At 35.0% G+C, this 20,512-nt stretch overlaps 1 protein-coding gene across 4 annotated transcripts in view; it reads left to right on the plus strand.

Annotated features, from left to right (window-relative positions):
* HMMR (hyaluronan mediated motility receptor) overlaps nucleotides 1–20,512 on the plus strand; it is a 33,388-nt gene that overhangs the window by 1,891 nt on the left and 10,985 nt on the right. Inside the window, exons 2-12 of one of the 4 annotated variants that reach the window (XM_055562031.1) lie at nucleotides 1,498–1,596; nucleotides 2,084–2,163; nucleotides 6,394–6,438; nucleotides 10,099–10,287; nucleotides 11,342–11,428; nucleotides 11,515–11,615; nucleotides 13,590–13,664; nucleotides 13,795–13,973; nucleotides 14,619–14,767; nucleotides 16,189–16,403; nucleotides 18,610–18,726. In XM_055562031.1, the coding sequence (XP_055418006.1) occupies nucleotides 1,498–1,596; nucleotides 2,084–2,163; nucleotides 6,394–6,438; nucleotides 10,099–10,287; nucleotides 11,342–11,428; nucleotides 11,515–11,615; nucleotides 13,590–13,664; nucleotides 13,795–13,973; nucleotides 14,619–14,767; nucleotides 16,189–16,403; nucleotides 18,610–18,726 (1,336 nt within the window). Of the gene's footprint in view, nucleotides 1–1,497; nucleotides 1,597–2,080; nucleotides 2,164–6,390; nucleotides 6,439–10,098; nucleotides 10,288–11,341; nucleotides 11,429–11,514; nucleotides 11,616–13,589; nucleotides 13,665–13,794; nucleotides 13,974–14,618; nucleotides 14,768–16,188; nucleotides 16,404–18,609; nucleotides 18,727–20,512 lie in introns of all 4 variants that reach the window. The other 3 variants (XM_055562026.1, XM_055562020.1, XM_055562010.1) reach the window with 3 other exon arrangements.

Here is a 20,512-nt window from a genome sequence, read left to right on the forward strand (position 1 = left end):
TTGAGACTGTCCCTGACTTCAAGCAGTTTTGTCTAAGGTGGGAGATGGATAAGTACATTAGTATAGGCCATTACAAAACTGCAGGAAGTTCTGCAATAGGAATAGTACACGCAAACTGCTATGGAATGGAGATTCTAGCTTGATGTGGGCATTTGGAGAAAATGGAAGAGGTGACATCCAGACTGAGATCTAAAGTAATTAAGAGCCAGATCTCAAGTCATCTTTGCATAAGTACATGGAAATACCTTTGATTTGAGACTCTAGTTACATGAGGTTATAGAGCATAAATTGCTGGAACATAGAAATACAGTCTAGTGTAGTTTGTACTTTGCATAACATGGCTTTATAGATTTCCTAATGTACTGATATTAGACACAGATGGATCATCACTAAATTTTTATTCCAAGCTAAATCTTCAGGGCTAGACATTTTTAGTAGCATAATTTCTAAAATCTCAGTGACTCTCTTTGAATAGATTTGATTCCAAATATTTTATTTCTTAATTCAGTTCTTACTAACAGCTGTGTTGCTTGTTCTGACATGTTCATCTCAAGACTGGACATGTCCATCCCAAGACTGTCTTTGTTGTTTTGCTGAATTGTTTGTGTTCCTTTGACCTAACTGAAATAAATATCACTGGGAAGATAATGATACTGTTCTTCACAGAGAGGCCTACTTTATAATATCAAATGTGCTAATTTTACATTTGAAAATGAAGCATTTAAAAAAAATGTATTAGAGTATAATTGATTTACAATGTTGTGTTAGTTTCAGGTGTGCAGCATAGTGATTCAATTATACATATATTCGTAGGTTTTCAGATTCTTTTCCTATATAGATTATTACAGAATATTGAGTAGAGTTTCCTGTGCTATATAATAGGTCTTTGTTGGAGATCTGTTTTATATATAGTAGTATGTGTATGTTAATCCCAAGCTTCTAATTTATCCCTCCTCTCCACATTTCCCCTTTGGTACATGTTTGTTTTCGAAATCTGTTTTTGTTTTGTGAATAAGTTACTTTATGTCATTTTTTTAATTAGAAAAGAAATTTATTAATGGTATTTTTACATTTATGCTACTCACTTTACTATTACTTTTTTTAATTGAAGTATAGTTGATTTATGATATTGTGTTAGTTTTACGTGTACAGAAAAGTGACTCAATTATATTTTTTCTGGCTTATTTTCTATTATAGGTTATTATAAGATAGTGAATATAATTCCCTGTGCTGTACAGTAAATCCTTGTTGTTTATCTGTTTTATGTCTAGTGGTTTGTATGTATTAATCCCATACTTATAATTTATCCCTCTACCTCCTACACTTTTGTAACTGTAAATTTGTTTTTGTGTTTGTGAATCTGTTTCTGCTTTGCATATGGATTCATTTGTATTAATTTTTAGATTCCACATATAAATGATATTATATGATTTTTGTAAAACATGTTAACATGTAAGTCACATTAGATGAGATTTTAATGTTTTATTTTTCTTCTAGGATGTGCACCATCCCCAGGTGCTTATGATGTTAAAACTTCAGAAGTATTGAAAGGACCAGTATCCTTTCAGAAGTCACAAAGATTTAAAAAGGAAAAAGGTAATGGATCCCAAAATAGAATAATAGTTATATGATCATGTAAATTTTGAAGTTAAGGATAACATTATTTAAATTTAAAGATGCTATAACATTTCTAAAAATATGAAGCTACAACTATATTTAAATTTTCTTAATTGATAGATATACAAAAGGGTCGACTTCTGAATAACACTTTTATCATTACACTGTCATATAACCAGAAAAATTAAGTAAGACACTCACATAGACATGTAGTTTTCCTTTTGGTAATTACATTAATCCTCTCGGAAAATATTAGAGGGAATATTAGGAAAATCAAGAAAGTGTTAAAATGTGTAAAGAAATATGTCATTTGTGCAACTAATTACTTGAAAATGTACAATCAAGAAAAGAATAATTTTATATTGCTTCACTAATAGTTTCTATAAGGAATTTGGGAATTGGTATTTTGTCTGTACTTCAAACATGTGAGCACGAAACATGATCTGTACAATTCATTTTATAGCAGAATCACAACAAAATCTTAACATTGACAAAGAAACTACCTTGCCTGTTTCAGCAAGAAAAGTCAAGACTTCAGGATTAAAGGTGAGGTGCCCTTATATTCTAGCTGGTTCATCAACTGTATCATAAAAACATTTCTGAAAGTTATTATATTTGACTAGAGTAAGTTCAGTTTATAAATTAAGGTAATCAATAAATCTATAAATGAGTAAAACATTATCATTGGAACTCTAGTAAGTTTTACTTATCAACCTATGTCATTACTAAATATATTGTGTTTAAATGTACCCTTAGTTCAGAATTACAAAGTGGTCTCCACTTCTTAGTCATTTCTATAGATGGATAAGCTTTATAATACCTAGTGAGCCCTTAAAAATTATGTAATGCTTTGATTTTTTGAGTTATCATCATTTGACTTTACAAAGTAAGGGGAGGGTAAATATTGATGAAGGAAAAGAAAAACCATTCTAATGTCCACAAGGGATTTGCCACTCAGAAACTGCCACGGAGTGGGAGGAGATTAAATCCTTAATATCTTTATGTTAGGACTTGTGCAGGAGTGTACTGTTACTGTTTCCGTTAGTTCATAAAGCAAGTTGTACTTTCTTAAGGAGTTGTACAACTTGGTATTTTAATGTGAAAAAGATTCAGAGTTGGGAAAGAGTTCCCAAGCTCTTTGGTTAGAAAACCAAAGCTATACATTAAGCTTATTCTTGTTTATTCACTTGACAATTACCTAAATCTCTTATTCTATAAAAAAAACAAAAACAAAAATGTGGTTGTCCAGTATGAAAGTGGTAAACTACATGTAGCTACTCAGCACTTGAAAATGAAAAGTTAGATTTTTAGCGTTATTTGATTTTAATTAAGTCTGAATTTGGCAATAAGGAGTTCATGATCTGAGCCACAGTCAGCTCCCAGTCTTGTTTTTGCTGACTGTATACAGCTTCTCCATCTTTGGCTGCAAAGAATATAATCAATCTGATTTCTGTGTTGACCATCTGGTGATATCCATGTGTAGAGTCTTCTCTTGTGTTGTTGGAAGAGGGTGTTTGCTATGACCAGTGCATTCTCTTGGCAAAACTCTATTAGCCTTTGCCCTGCTTCATTCCGTATTCCAAGGCCAAATTTGCCTGTTACCCCAGGTGTTTCTTGACTTCCTACTTTTGCATTCCAGTCCCGTATAATGAAAAGGACATCTTTTTTGGGTGTTAGTTCTAGAAGGTCTTGTAGGTCTTCATAGAACCGTTCAGCTTCTTCAGCGTTACTGGTTGGGGCATAGACTTGGATTACTGTGATATTGAATGGTTTGCCTTGGAAACAAACAGAGATCATTCTGTCGTTTTTTGAGATTGCATCCAAGTACTTCATTTTGGACTCTTTTGTTGACCATGATGGCTACTCCATTTCTTCTAAGGGATTCCTGCCCGCAGTAGTAGATATAATGGTCATCTGAGTTAAATTCACCCATTCCAGTCCATTTTAGTTAGCTGATTCCTAGAATGTGTTCAGGCTGGTTTTAGAAAAGACAGAGGAACCAGAGATCAAATTGCCAACATCCACTGGCTCATCGAAAAAGCAAGAGAGTTCCAGAAAAACATCTATTTCTGCTTTATTGACTATGCCAAAGCCTTTGACTGTGTGGATCACAATAAACTGTGGAAAATTCTTCAAGAGATGGGAATACCAGACCACCTAACCTGCCTCTTGAGAAATCTATATGCAGGTCAGGAAGAAACAGTTAGAACTGGACATGGAACAACACAGTGGTTCCAAATAGGAAAAGGAGTATGTCAAGGCTGTATATTGTCACCCTGCTTATTTAACTTCTATGCAGAGTACCTCATGAGAAACGCTGGGCTGTAAGAAGCACAATCTGGAATCAAGATTGCCGAGAGAAATATCAGTAATCAATCAATCTCAGATATGCAGATAACACCACCCTTATGGCAGAAACTCAAGAGGAACTAAAGAGTCTCTTGATGAAAGTGAAAGAGGAGAGTGAAAAAGTTGGCTTGAAGCTCAACATTCAGAAAACTAAGATTATGGCATCTGGTCCCATCACTTCGTTGGAAATAGATGGAGAAACAGTGGAAACAGTGTCAGACTTTATTTTGGGGGGCTCCAAAATCACTGCAGATGGTGACTGCAGCCATGAAATTAAAAGACGCTTACTCCTTGGAAGGATGACCAACCTAGATAGCATATTCAAAAGCAGAGACATTACATTGCCAACAAAGGTCCATCTAGTGAAGGTTATGGTTTTTCCAGTAGTCATGTATGGATGTGAGAGTTGGACTGTGAAGAGAGCTGAGCGCCGAAGAATTGATGCTTTTGAACTGTGGTGTTGGAGAAAACTCTTGAGAGTCCCTTGGACTGCAAGGAGATCCAGCCAGTCCATTCTAAAGGAGATCAGTCCTGGGTGTTCTTTGGAAGGACTGATGCTAAAGCTGAAACTCCAGTACTTTGGCCACCTCATGCGAAGAGTTGACTCATTGGAAAAGACTCTGATGCTCGGAGGGATTGGGGTCAGGAGGAGAAGAAGATGACAGAGGATGAGATGGCTGGATGGCATCACCGACTCGCTGGACGTGAGTTTGAGTGAACTCCAGGAGTTGGTGATGGACAGAGAGGCCTGGCGTGCTGCAATTCATGGGGTCTCAAAGAGTCAGACACGACTCAGCAACTGAACTGAACTGACTGAACTGAATTTTAATTAATGTATTATTAAAAACTGATATTCAGTTCAGTTGTACTTCTTACGTGTTTTTGGAATAACTTGGATATGTGAATCTACTTTTTCATCCCTATGTTTTGTGAAGTCTAAATATAGTTAGATTTAGAAATATCAACAGAATCAAGTTTCAGTTTCTAACTACACAATTAATTAAAATTAAATAATAATAAAATTAGCCACCACTAAACACCCTGCGTGCCGCAACTAAGACTTGGCACAGCCAAATAAAGTAAATATTTTTAAAATAAATAAATATAGCTAGATATTTCTATTGAAAATTTAGCACTTGAATTGAGATGTACTAGAAGTATAAAATGGGCTTTCCTAGTAGCTCAGTGGTAAAGAATCCACCTGCCAATGCAGGAGACACAGGTTCGATTCCTGGATCGGTAATATCCCTTGGAGAAGGAAATGCAACCCACTCCAGTATTCTTTCCTGGGAAATCCCATGGACAGAGAAGCCTAGCAGGCTACAGTTCATGGAATTGCAAAGACTATTTAAGGACACTATTAGGCCCTAAACAACAATATAAGTATAAAATATACAGCAAATTTTGAAGACTTAGTACCAAAAATATAAAATATCTTGCTAATAATTTTATACTGACATGTTGAAATATACTTTTGATATTTTGGATAAAGTGAAATGTGTTATTAAAACTTTTACTTTTAAATATGGCTATCAGAAAATTTGAAAATATGTGCATGGCTTACATTATATCTTTATGGACAGCACTGATATAAGCATCCTTTTTTGGAAATTGATGTAAATTTCTTGACTTGAATTTCTTGGATAAACAGTTCTGAAATTTTAAATTAATTACAGAATTCCCAAACCAAAACGAAATTACATACAAGTTTGTGTAAAACTCCTACATAATAGGCCTTCAAGGAAGGCCTATTTCGTTTTCTTGACCTTCCTAGAAAATGCCATCAGGTGGGAAATTAAACATGTGACAGGCCAACCGCCATGTTAGAAATATATAAAATACATTTTGTTCAAGATGTTTATGACTTTTCTTCCATCTGTAGATGGAAAAGATAGATATTCTGTTTTTGGCCATTATCTCACAAAGACCGGTGAATATAAAAAGATATATAAAAAACACATCTTACTAAGAATAAAGGCAATGAGTAGATTAGAATCAGTTTGTACTATTTCAGTTTTTCTTCATGTCTTTGCATTTGTTTTATTTTTTGTTTTGTGGATCTAGGTTTAAGTTGATATCTCTTTTTAAGTCTTTTTTTTCTTCTGAGACAGTATAATTAAATACTTAAAATGTATTATTTAACATTAGAAAAGAAGACCTGTTATTTTCACTGAACTTGTTAGCAAAAGTCTAATTTATTGGGCTAAAAACATTCAAACCTGAAATATTTTAAGATTTGAAGAAACTTTTCCTTCATTGGCTAGATAAATCACCTACAAAATATTTACTAGACTTAATGAAATGTTTAAAATAGAAATTAATCTTTTAGAACCCTTAATCTTTCCTGATTACTAAAAATCAAAATTGGGTATGATATTTGTGGCACTTAAAGCTGATTGTCACTGTTCTTTGATTTTTAAATAGAAGGAATCTCAGAAGAATGATAAAGATTTGAAGATGTTGGAAAAAGAGGTGAGCAATACATTTAAGTTACTGAAAAAGGGTTCTGTTGCTGTTTGAGGAGTCAGATAATGAAATATATGTACCATCCAGACTGGTACCCACAGGGTAACCAATCGTTGGCTTGGATACCATATTGTAGACCTTGATTGTCAATGTAGTATACAGTTAGCATACTAAGGGAGGGATATAAGATCATCTATGTCATGAAAAACTGATAAGTAAAGCTCAGTATTTTAGTTTGTATGTGGATCAAATGTTTACCTTTCCTCATAGCATACACTATTCCTACATGCTAATCTCTGTGTTAAAACAGTAACTACCTAGAGAATTGCTTGGTAAGCATGAAATCCTAGCAGGTTAGTTGAATTGCAATGGAGTTGTGCTAACTTAATGCATCTCTGCACTAAAGTATATCCTTTCTCAAGGATAAAATGACCAACTGCGCACACGTGACTATTTAAATAAGATGAAGAATTCAGTTCCACTAGTCGCACTTCACCTGCTCAGTAGGCATTTGTGGAGAGTGGCTACCACACTGAACAGTGCATTTCCACCGTAGAATAAATCTTTTTGAGCAAAACTAACCTAAAAAACCTGCTTACTTTTTTTTTCAATGTATACATATATGTGTGTATATGTATATTGATGAGTAAAATTGCTTTACAACGTTGTGTTAATTTCCTCCGTACAACAGAGTGAATCAGCTATGTGTATACACATGTCCCCTCCCTCCTGAGGTTCCCTCCCATCCCACCTCTCTAGGTCATCACAGAGCCCTGAGCTGAACTCTCTGCTGTACAGCAGCCTCACACTAGCTATTTATAAAAAACCTGTTTACTTCTGTAAGCAGGGCCAGGCAGGTCACTGCCAGCTTTGCTTTTCTGGCAGTCTTTTTTCTACATTTCCATTACTGACCAACTCTTTCTGGTAGACATATTAAAATTTTCCATTGATTACAGTTAAATGTTGGCTTAGGCCAGAAATATGTCAAGATAACTTTGAAAATCTCTGCCCTTGTTTCTCTGATCCTTTATTGTATCTATTTTAATAACATTAGCTATCATTTTATTGAGGACACATGCCTGTGATGTAGGGGTAAATACTTAGAGATTTAATAACTAAGTGTCTCTGGAGATAGCTGATAAGGGAGTGGCAGTTCCAGAGTTAGAACTAGTCATTTGTATCAGTTACTTAATCTTTTATAATAAAAATTTTTTACAAATACTGCTGTATATTATTTAACCCCCCCAAGTATTTGTTGTTTGGGTAATTTGAATTAAATATCAGTATTTAATTTAAAAGTAAAATTTCATGGAAAACAAACTCAGATTTCTGACTACTGTTGAAGAATAAAAAGATCTCACAGGACAATTTCTGCGTTCCCCTCCAGGGGAATCTACTAGGCTTGTGCAAGGTTGCCTTCTTTTTTTTTTTTTAATTATATTTTTTAATTGACATATAATTGACTTAATGTTGTACAAATCTCTGCAGTACAGCAAAGTGACTTAGTTCTACACATTTTACACAAAAACGTTCTTTTTTTTTTTTAACTTTTTTTTAATATTCTTTTCCATTGTGGTTTATCCCAGGAAATCATATAGTTCCCTGTGCTATACAATAGGACATTGTTGCTTATCCATTCTAAAAGTAATAATAGGTTGCATCTACCTGGGTTGCCTTCTTTAGATGTCGCATCTGCTGTCAGTCCTCACCTGGCTCTTTTATATTGTCTACTTGGTCATGTAGGCATTTGAGTTTACAAACCCTTCTTTATACTTCTTTAACTGAAAAAAGTGTGATGTAGGTAGTCTTAAATGTTCTTTTTTCTGCTTTATAGTACTATGCTATGGACATTGATTGTAAACCAATAATGTAAGAATAAAGACTCTTACAGTTGGGAATCTTAAATCTTGTTCAGTTCCTAGCATCTAGTTCACAATCATAATGTAAGTGGTGCTTGATATATTTTTAGTTAAGTATTATTGGCTTAGAATACTGAGATAAGTTTGAATACAAAGCCAGTAAGAGTAGAGAATGCTTTTTATGTGACTTAATATAGCTGTGCTTTCCTGATACTTTTATACCAAGCATAAAGTCTATTTTGAAGTGAAGTGAAAGTGACTCTTTGCGACCCCATGGACTTTACAGTCCATGGAATTCTCTAGGCAAGAATACTGGAGTGGGAAGCTTTTCCTTTCTCCAGGGGATTTTCCCAACCCAGGGGTCAAACCCAGGTCTCCCACATTGCGGGCAGATTCTTTACTAGCTGAGCCACAGGGGAAGCCCAGGAATACTGGAGTGGGTAGCCTATCCCTTCTCCATGGGAGCTTCCTGACCCAGGAATCAAAACTGGGGTCTCCTGCAATTGCAGGCTGATTCTTTCCCAACTGAGCTATCAGGGAAGCCATAAAGTGTATTGCAGTAAATGTTTTATATGCACTAGAATGTAAATGCACTTGTTGGTTATAGTGGTCTATATACATCAATTAGTTCAAGTCATTTAATAGTTTTCTTCAAATCTATTATTTGTACTGATATTTTTGTGTGTTTATTAGTTCTGAGAAAGGTATTTTTAGACTTACAGCTCTGTGGATTACTCTCTTTTTAATTCTGTCAGTTTTGACTTTGTATATTTGTTACAATATTGCTGTTGTGCATGAAAAATTTAAGATTATATCTTCTCTTAAAATAACCTTTTGACCATAAAATTTCTTTGTTACTAGTAATAATGTTTGCCTTAAGTCTGCTTTGTATAATATTAACATAGCCATGCCAGCTTTCATTTATCTAATGTTTACATGGTAAACCTTTTCTATTACCTTTATTGTCAGTCTGTCAGTCCTTAGATCATTTCCTTCAGCCTGAAGAATTTCCTTTAATATTTCTTGTTGTGCAGTTCTACTGTTGACAGATATTCTCGGCTCTTTTTTGTTTTTTCTCTGAAAAATGTCTGTATATTACCTTCATATTTAAAGGCTATTTTCATTGGGAATAGAATTTTATATTGGCAGATTTTCCCATACATTTTAAACATTTCATTATCTTCTGGCTTCCACATTTCCTGTTGACAAATATGTGTTTTTTATTTTCATTTTTGTTTTTACCCATTAGTTGCATCAGGTATGATGGCTTGCTAATGCCTACCATACCCTACCCAGAAGCCCTGTTCTGTTTTCCCAGAAATAAAGGTGTTTAGCATTTTAAGCTGTAATTTGAATTCCTATAATTAGAACTAGAGAAAAGAAGAACTTTTATAGGTAGCAATGCCTTAAAAGTAAATAAACAGTATAATTACACCTAGAAGTTTATGGCAGTTTGAATTCTCTGTTCTTAAAATGCTTATAGATTTTCAAGATGTGTCATAAAGAAAATATGATTGCTTAAACAGCTAAGACTATTGAAGAACATCATATCACAATCAGAGCTTTTTCTAGAACTTTAATGTTTTGATTATCATTAGCACCTAGTACTGGAGGAGAGCATGGAAACTCCCTGTAGTATTCTTGCTTGGAGAATCCCCATGGACAGAGGAGCCTGGCGGGCTACTGTCCATGGGGTCACAAAGAGTTGTACACAGCTGAGGGACTAAGAACAGCACAGGACAGCATCTAGTAACTGTATTGGCAGTAATATGGGAGTTATTCATTTCCTCTCCTTGTTCCTGTCCAGATCCGCATTCTTGTGCAGGAGCGTGGAGCTCAGGACAGGCGGATCCAGGATCTGGAAGCTGAGGTGGAGAAGATGGAAGCAAAGCTAAACGCTGCCGTCAGGGAAAAAACATCTCTCTCTGCAAGTAATGCTTCACTGGAAAAACAGCTTATTGAATTAACCAGGACTAATGAGCTCCTAAAATCGAAGGTATTTGAACCTCATAATCTTTACAATTGAATAAAAAACAATTATTTTTTTTTTCTCATAGAACTGTTTGGGAATTTTAGGCCTAGTTTAGTCATTTAACGTCAATAAATGTACATTAAATATTAAGCCACTCCCAATAGGAATTATTATTGTATCTTGTTTATTATGGTGCCTGGCACATAAGAGGACATAAACAATCGTTTACTTTTTGTTTTAACATCTGACATTTTCTCACCCTCCTTCAAAGTCATTCCCAATTAGTAAGACCACTAATAACATTTTAGAATTTACATCTAGAAGTATCTTTAAAGATCTTTCTCTGCAATAAATAATAGCATGATAGCAGGCCTCTGTCTTAAATCTCTTTGGGAATACAGTAGAAAATGAATAAATGTGTGGACTAAATATGCTCAGTAGATAAATTCTGTTTATCAATAAACTAATAGATCTTAAAGGACTTAACATGGTCATCCTCCTTTTTATAGACGTGGAAGGAAGCTGTAAATCACCGTTCAGCTTAATAATCTATTATTCAAGGCCTGTAACATGCTGGGCTCTTTGCTTACAAAGGGAGTAAGGATGCATAAGAATTAAGCATGGGCAAGACAGCAGATTCCTGAGCCTCACTTAGGGAGATTATCATTTATTAGGCCTGTGATGGACCCTGTAATCTGCATATTTCAAAGTAGATGAAACAATGCAAATGCAGTTTGTTAAGCAAACACACTTGAATTAACCAATTTTTACAGACAAGACTCTGCAAAAATCTTGTTTTAGAGCCACACAGTAGACTTTCCAGCATATACAGATAAGTAATCACTGAAGCTGATTTCAAAAGTAGACCAGAAAATCACATGAAGGAAAAGGAGGGACAAGAATAGAAGTAGTATAAAGCCAGTAATCCCGGTGTGGGTTAAGGATACTTTTCTCTACCAAAGTATGTTGTAAGCAAATAGTAGTGCCTATAATAGATAGAATACTCAATACTTACGTGATTTTTACACAACTTTAGTAGAAAATATTTCTCAATTTTTTATGTGTTTGCTCTACTCAGTTTTCTGAAGATAATAACCAGAAGAATTTGAGAATTCTAAGCCTTGAGTTGATGAAACTGAGAAACAAAAGAGAAACCAAGATGCGGGTGAGTGATACCTTAGGTGAGTTTTCTGGAACTGGGGAGATCTGAACAAGTTCTCATTTCCTAAAACAGATATTTCTGTTGTGTAGAGCATGATGGCTAAACAAGAAGGCATGGAGGTAAAGCTGCAGCTCACCCAGAAGAACCTCGTGGAGTCTCAGGAGAAAATAGTACAACTTGAGGGGAAACTGTGAGTGACTAAAAGAAAAGAGGTTACGTTGTGTAACCAGTTTTGTATTTGGCTTTCTTGGCTGGTTATTACTCCATACTCATCTCACTGCCTGCCTCTACTTGCCCTATTTCTCTTCCTAAGTAACAGCTGAACCCTAATCGTTCCCCAACATTTTATGCTGAAAAGAAATATGAATGTATTGTGTTTGTACATCTTCTGTATCAGTGCTGTGGAAAGGCACATAATCTTATGGAGGTTGTAATGAGACTGAAACTGAGAAGCATTGATACAGGAAGCTATGATTAATTTACAATCCTAGACTTCTTTTAATTACTCAACTGTAATTTGCATACAATATCATGCACAGATCGTAAGTATTCATTTTAGTGACTTGACAATTGTGTACTCCTATGTAACCACCACCCAAACAAGGTAGAGAACACTGTCATTCCCTCAGAAAGTCCCCTCGTGCTCCTTCCTGCTCCCTGTTCCTCCCCACAGTTACCCCCCACGCCTGCAACCACTTTCTGACTTCCATCATTGTAAGTTAATTTGACCTTTTTGGGGACATTTATCATCACATGCATGCACATATGTGTATATGTGGCTTTTTTTTTTCCCTGGACATGCTGCACATCTTGCAGGCTCTTAGTTCCTTGACCAGGTCTCAAACCCATGCGTTTTGTGTTGAAAGTGCAGAGTCAAGATTCATCCATATTGTGTGTATTATATGTTTCTTTCATTTCTGAGTAGTATTCCACTATACGTATATACCTCCATTTGTTCATTACTCTCCTATTGATCAGGACTTGGGTTTCCAATTTTTGACTCTTGTCAATAAGACTACTATATTTACCTTTTTGTAGACATAGGTTTTTGTTTCTCTGAGTAAATATCTAGGAGTGGAACTTCAAGGTCATAGTGTGTACGTATAATGTTTTCTATGTTGTTTGTTTTGTTATTTATTTATTTATTTGCCATGTCTTAGTTGGAGCATGCGGGATCTTTAGTTGTGACCTGTGGGATCTAACCTGGGCCAGGGATTGAACCTGGGCCTTCTTTATTAGGAGCATGGAGTCTTAGCGACTGGATCACCAGGGAAGTCCCATGTAATGTTTTTTTAAAAGCTCTAAGTGTTTATACAATTTTACACTCCCACTTCACAATGCATGATGGTTCCATTCATTCCATATCCTCACCAATATTTGTCCTGGAGGCAGGCACGGCAACCCACTCCAGTATTCTTGTCTGGAGAATCCCATGGACAGAGGAGCCTGGTGGGCTATAGTCCATAGGGTTGCAAAGAGTCAGACACGACTGAATCGACTTGACAGTCATATATGCACTGATACTTTTCAGCCTGTCTGATTTCAGCCTTTCTAGTGGATGTAAAATAGTATATCATCTATGTTTTCAATTTGTTGCTGTTAATGTCAGACATCTTTTTTATGTGCTTATTGACCATTCGTATGTATCCTTTCGTAAGATATCTACTAAAGTCCCTTGCCCCTTTCTCAACAAGTAACTGAATAAAAGGCAGCTTGGAAGAAAGGCTTTGAAGCACACAAAATTCTATTTTGTATGTGTGGTGGGTGGGGATTCTAAGAAAGCTACGGGAAAGGTGGTTTCTAATACACTCAGAGTGTTACAGATCTATAACTGTATACAGACTCTCATCATCATAATCCTTTTGTCAGAATATATTTGGAAAGCTTTCTCACTTAAAAAAAAAAAAACAATAAACTTGAGCCTCCTACTTGCATAAATTGTCAACGTGAGCGGTCACACAAATTAATGGTTAGGAGTTTAGAACCTAGAGTCAGCCTGTCTCTCAGCCTGCCTGAGAGAACAGTATCTGGCACAGAGTAAGCATCTCTGTAGAGTAAGCTTACTCTGCACCAGAATGAGGCTTACCCTGTACCAGAGATGCTTACTCTGGTACAGAGTAAGTATGATTATTGTGTATGTTAATGTATGCATTTTTTTTTTTAGTGTTTCAATAGAGAAGGAAAAGGTTGATGAAAAATCTGAAGCAGAGAAGCTCTTAGAATACATTGAAGAAATAAGGTAATATGAAGAGTAGTTTTTGGACTTTGTTTTATTGAAGTGCGATGAATACATCATTTTCATCTCTTTTCATTTAATGTTTCCTCTGCTTAAATAGATGTGCTCTTCAACATAATTTGTTTTAATGCAGTTGTGCATCAGATCAAGTGGAAAAATACAAGCTAGATATTGCCCAGTTAGAAGAAAATCTGAAAGAGAAGAATCATGAAGTTTTAAGCCTTAAGCAGTCTCTTGAGGAAAATATTACTATATTGTCTAAACAAATAGAAGACATGAAGTCTAAATGCCAGGTGCTTGAAGAAGAAAAAGGTATTCTACTGTCTATAGTACTATTTTCTTTAGATAAATACTACCTATGATAGTTTTTAAAAGTACTGATATGTTATAGCAACTTTAAATAATTACATAAACAACAATGAAAATTTTGTTTTATGCGTGGGAATTTTTATCTTTTATGATATTTGTTATCTGTTTATTTGAATATATTGCTTATCTTGGTTGAAATATATACATTTGACCTCCTCATTGGGTGGCCATTTAAAAGTGATAGATACATAGAGCTAGGTTTGAGGATTTTATTATATAACGTATATACTGTTTTATATGTAGTAATGACAGAAACTTCAGAATTTTTTTCCCTCTTTGGAAGTACTTGACTTCTGTGTGTGTGTGTGTGTGTGTGTGTGTGTGTTAGTCACTCAGTCATGTCCGACTCTTTGTGACCCCGTGGACTATAGCTCACCAGGGTCCTCTGTCCATGGAATTCTCCAAGCAAGAATATTGGAGTGGATTGCCATTCCCTTCTTCAGGGGACCTTCCCAACCCAGGGATCAAACCTGGGTCTCCCGCATTGTGGGCAGATTCTTTATCCTCTGAACCACCATGGGAATCTGGGTTTTTCAAAGGTAATATTAGTATCTAACTACACCATTGTTAATATTTTTCCTTTTCTAGAAGACCTCATCAATAGAAACAGAGAACGGGACGAAAATCTAAATTCTGAGATACAAAGCTTAAAAGAGAGGTCTATTCTTGAAAAACAAGAACATGAAGAGCTACAACAAAAAGTATTGCAAATGGATTCACTTCTGCAACAAGAGAAGGTAGTTTACAATATTAAAAAAGCCTAGTGCTTCTTTTATGTCATACATTTCCCTGTGTATCAGAAAACCTTTAAATTGTATATATCCTTTGATCCAACAGTTCTACTTTTAGATTCTTATCCTGAGGAAGTAATCGTGTCTTTGCTGCATATTTAACTGATGTCACCACAGTCATTCATGATTTGAAAAATTTAAGCAACAGTTGAAACAATATAGGGAAATTGTTTTAATTTGTTTTTCAGCACATTCTTGTGTTAGATTACTATGTAGGCATTTACAGTTCTGTGGTAAAAGAGTGTCTAATTAAACAAAAAACAAAATGTGACTTTTTGAAATCCAGATTACATGAACATTTTACATATCAATGAGAAACACAGGAAGTTCATTAAAAAATCATAATAATAATCCTGGTGATCCAGTGGTTAAGACTCAGAGCTTCCACTACAGGGGTCACAGGTTTGATCCCTGGTCGGGGAATGAAGATCTTGCATGGCTCTCAGTGCTGCCAAAAACATTTTTTTAATTAAACAAAAAAGTGTTTTTAATGGGCATAGGATGGAAATAGATAATTCTTAGCAGTAGAAATTCAGATAGCTTGTAAAATGAGAAGATGCTGTACTTGTCATAATAATCAAAGAAATCCTTTGGTGTTTTTTTCCACTTCCAAGATTGGCACAAGTTAAAACATTTGGTAATATGATATATTGGTGAGAATTAGTCAAGCAAGCAAGTACTCATGTGAACTAATGCAAAATATTATATTGTTGGCAATCTGCAGTGACAAAGGAATTAGGTAGATCTGTATATACTGACTTGAAAAGACCTCAACAACTATTTTTATGATATTTTAAATGACCTTTTTATACACAGTGTATTTAATTTATGTTTTAAAAGAATGTGCATATATAGAAAAAGACCATAAGGCTTATAATGCAAAATTTAGAGGTTATCTTGATTGGAATGGGGAATAGTCAAAGGCAATTTTTCCTTTATTTGTAATGTTAGAATTTTTTTTGCAATGGTGATTTACTTGTATTTATTTATTCTTATTTACTTATATAGCTTTAAAATACTTCTATATAACATTGAAATCATAATACTGTATATAGTATCATATGAGAAAAATATATGATAAAAGCCAGTTGTAGAATATAATTTTTGTTGTCTAAGAAGTGTGTGTTGCATAGGAAAAAAACTGAAATAACATTTACCCCAGTCTTAACAAAGGGTAGGATATAACCCATGACAGAATGAATATGAATCTCTCAAGTTTCTCAGAGGCTCTTGAGTTTAGCGTCCATACTTCATTAGTTGTACTTCTCTCTTGTCCTTAGTAAAATCTCACAGATTATTAAATTTAATTATTTATTAAATTGTCAAAACCTTTCAGATGATTTTGCTGGCTTTCTATCTATATGCAGGAATTATCTTCTGGTCTTCAGCAGAAGCTCTGTTCTTTTCAAGAAGAAATGATTAAAGAGAGAACTCTCTTTGAGGGAGAATTAAAGCAGGCCTTGGATGAGCTGGATAAATTACAGCAAAAGGAGGAACAAGCTGAAAACCTGCTTAAGCAACTGGAAGAGGAAGCAGAATCTAGAGCTGCAGAACTAAAATGCCTCAAAGAAAAGCTGAAAGGGTTCGTAATAGGACTTCATGTTTATAATTAAAAGTTATTTTCTAGTACATTCTCTTGGGATTCCCACACCAATCATGTGAGTGGTGAGGTTGGAATTATTTTACAAATAAGGAATTTTCTTTCTTTTTTTTTTTTTAATTTTATTTACTTTTGGCTGTGCTGGGTCTTCATTGCTGCATGCAGGCTTTCTCTGGTTGTGAGCAGGGGCTACTTTCATGGGCTCTAGGGCACCCAGGCTTCAGTAGTTATAACACATGGGCTCAGCAGTTGCCATGCAGACTCCAGAGTGTAGGCTCAGTTCTTGTGGCGCACAGGCTTAGTTGCCCTGCAGCATGTGAAATCTTCCCAGACCAGGGACTGAACCCATGGTCTCCTACATTAGCAGGCAGATTCTTAACCACTGGACCACCAGGGAAGTCCACAAATAAGAAAGAGACACAGAGAGGTAAAGTACATGTGCGGGAAGTACAGATAGACAGGTATGTGACAGCCCAAGTCAGAAGCCATGCCCTTTTCTTATTTAAAGTTCAAAGAGGGAGCCACAAACACTTCAGAAATAACAATCAAAAACCAAAATGGGGAAGAAACAACCAGAACTGGAGGAAATCCAGAAATAAAAAAAATGTATCATTAAAAGTAGAAAGCCTGAGATCCAGTGCCTTTTTTTTTGTTTAATTTCATATTGTTTTCACATTATATGCCCTCCATCACATTTATTTACAGTATTCAAGTTGATTCTTGAGTTCAAATAGTAAACAAATACTTGAATTCTTGGGATCTCAGCAGTAAACATTTTCTAGAAAGGTTACTAGACATAACCTTACAAAACTCATCACTTATATCACAACTATGTATCTATCTCTTATTAGGTGCTTTTTTATTAATCCCTTTTCTATTTTAGTGGTTAGTGATTTTAAAAAACACCAAATTTTTTTATATATGCCTGCATTTTGGGGAACAGTACCAAAGTGTAATTAGGGGGATTGTTTCATCCTGCAGCCAGCCTCAGGGAACAGGTACATTAAGAAACTTGAGTGGATGATGTCAATTTCAGAAAGAAAAAGGAGATAATCATTTATTCTAACTCAACTCAATTCAAAGGTCAGGAGATAAAGATTTTATTACTAGATCTGTTAGTTAAATGTGTGATTCTGAGCAAGACTGTCTTAATTTCTTTTGTTTTCTGTTTCATTAGATACAAAATAAAGGAGTTTTATGAGATTATTTGTAAGGTCCTTTCCAGTGTGGAAATTTCAGGGTTCAGAGAAAAACTTAAAAGTTGACAAGATTCCTCTAGGGAGCAGGAAAAAGTATTTTTATTTTAAATCCTTTAGTAGTAGTTAATTGCTTTTAGCTGTGGTGTGTATTTTTAAAATCCTATGCTCATTCCAGAATGAATTTGAACAATTGTGTATCCTGTTTCAGTGTCCAACTTAGCTTTTAAGCGAATAATGCTGCTTATAGTTTTAGTTTTATGTGTTCTTTCAAATACCTCTTATAAGCTCATATGCCTGTCAAATAAAGTTTGTCACCATTGTAGAAATATGTAATATTCATGTATTTGAAATCTTTATAGATTTGTAGTCTATAGTTATAAAGATGACTTAAAAGCCATTCTGTCTAGGCAAAATAGCCTCCTAAATAAGTTGTTGAATCTTTAAATAATTAGTAATTTATTTTGTGGGTTATTTGTATAGTCACAATAAATCTACATAGTCTTGTAATTATTTTTTCAAAAGACCTCTTAAAACGAAGTTACCTTAACTGTACCTAGTGTTCCCTAAATATCCTAATTCAGAGAATTAAATTTTATTTAACCCAAGAGCTTCTTAACTTACAATCCTTCACATTCTTCAGTCTTGGATGCTGCCAAGATTCTGTCTTAAGAGTCTTTTTAATCTCATTTCTTCCCCAAAAGTGTTTAAACTACCTACATAAGTACATATGGTATGAAAATAAAAGTAAGTAAATTAGGATAAAAACAAAAGTAAAATAAGAATGGGAAAGATAAGATGAAGCTGCATGTAAATAAACATGATAGCAGATATAGATCATGAATGTAGATCTAAGCTGTCCAATGTGGAGTATATGATTCACAGTGTCAAAGGTACATCCTAGTCTCTTTCTTAAGCTAATGGTATATTAAATGGTATATTAAATTAAGATGCAGTTAGCATCTTATCTTTTAACCATTCCTTTTTCTTAGGAAAGAAGCCGAACTGGAGGAAAGTAATGCTGCTAATACTCAGGCCACCTTGCTTTTGCAAGAAAAACATAACAGTACAGTGCAGAATCTGGAAGATGTTACTGCTCAGTTTGAAAGGTATTTTTATGGGGAGGCTGCTCTCAAACATACGTGAGCAGGCAAGGGGTGTTCACCTAGGGACATCTGTCAGCAAAACTATATGAATAAAACAATTGTTATTACTTTAAATTCCACAGTGCCCAATCATAAATGGGCATTTCATGTTACCTGTAGTCTTAGAATATATAGTAATTTCCCTCTCCCAGTACCCACTTCAGATTTCATACACATCTGTCTGACTCTCCTGATGTCATCATTTTCCTCACAAAGAATCCAAACGCTTTTATTTCCTCTTCATGGAACCTATAAATGTACCTGCATCTATGCTTACCCTATCTTCTTCCCACCTATTACAGATGAGGTATCTCATTCCTTAACCTTTAGTGACCTCTTTCCATCATTCATCCCTTATCTCTTAATTTTCAACCTTTCTTCTAGAATTTTTCCAATCAGTATTAGAACATGTTAATGTGCCTTTGTCTTTAAAACACAACTTTTTAAATCTCCCTTCACCCCCCACTTCTTTCTGCACCTTTCATTCCCAATACTGTTTTTACCCCCAAATCCTCCTCATGTTTATAGCCCATCTTTTTTTCTTTAATTTATTTTATTGAAGTATAATTGATTTACAGTGTGTTAATTTCTACTGTACATATAGATAGATTCCTTTACACATTCCTTTCCATTATGGTTTATGTCAAGATATTGAATATAGTTGCCTATACTATACAGTAGGACTTTGTTGTTTATTCATCCTATATATATGGCTTCCCTGGTAGCTCAGAGGTTAAAGCGTCTGCCTACAACACGGGAGACCTGGGTTCGATCCCTGGGTCGGGAAGATCCCCTGGAGAAGGAAATGGCAATCCACTCCAGTATTCTTGCCTGGAGAATCCCATGGATGGAGGAGCCTGGTGGGCTACAGTCCACAGGGTCGCAAAGAGTCGGACATGACTGAGCGACTTCACATATATACTAGTTTATATTTATAGTTTATAATATAATCTCATAGCCCATCTTCTTGATAGATATTATAATGTATCTACTTCCTATCCAGTCTACTTATTTTCCCTTTTTTAAAGAAAGTTTATTTTGGAGGGCACTACAAATTACAAAGGATAATACAACAAACACTAGTACATCACACAGTCTCACACTGAGTGTATTAATGTTAACATTTTTACTTACTGTATTTACTTTATATAATTTTGGGTGGAGGGCTCTTTTATCTATTTTAGTATATTCAATAAAAAGATACAATGTGTACAGAAATCCTGAATCATAAAGGTAAATTTAACATGCATGAGCTCATAGAAGACAACCTATAAACCAAGAGTTTCAACAGCTTGCTACCTGTATGAATCCTCCACTGTCCCATCTTCATTCCTCCCCGCAGTAGGTAACACCATCTCAAAATCTACATCAGTTACTTCCTTGCTTTTTTCCTGTGTATAATTGTATAATGTATGTCCATATGAATAATACCTAATTTTGCTTTTTCCAGAACTTCACCAAAAATGTCCTAGTAGTATATGCCATATCCTGGGACTTGCCTTTTCACTCTGCATTATGTATGTTTTTAGGGTTGAATCACAATATTGCCTGAGGCTATAGTTTGTTCATGGTCACTGTTATAGAATTGTTGTTCAGTCACTTAGTCATGTCCAACTCTTTGCAACCTCATGGACTGCAGCACACCAGCCTTCCCTGTCCTTCACTATCTCCTGGAGTTTGCTCAAACTCATGTCCATTGATTCGATGATGCCATCCAGCCATCTCATCCTCTGTTATAGAATATTTGATC

This window comes from Bubalus kerabau, chromosome 1 (assembly GCF_029407905.1).
Source record: "Bubalus kerabau isolate K-KA32 ecotype Philippines breed swamp buffalo chromosome 1, PCC_UOA_SB_1v2, whole genome shotgun sequence".
NCBI classification, from domain to species: Eukaryota; Metazoa; Chordata; class Mammalia; order Artiodactyla; family Bovidae; genus Bubalus; species Bubalus kerabau.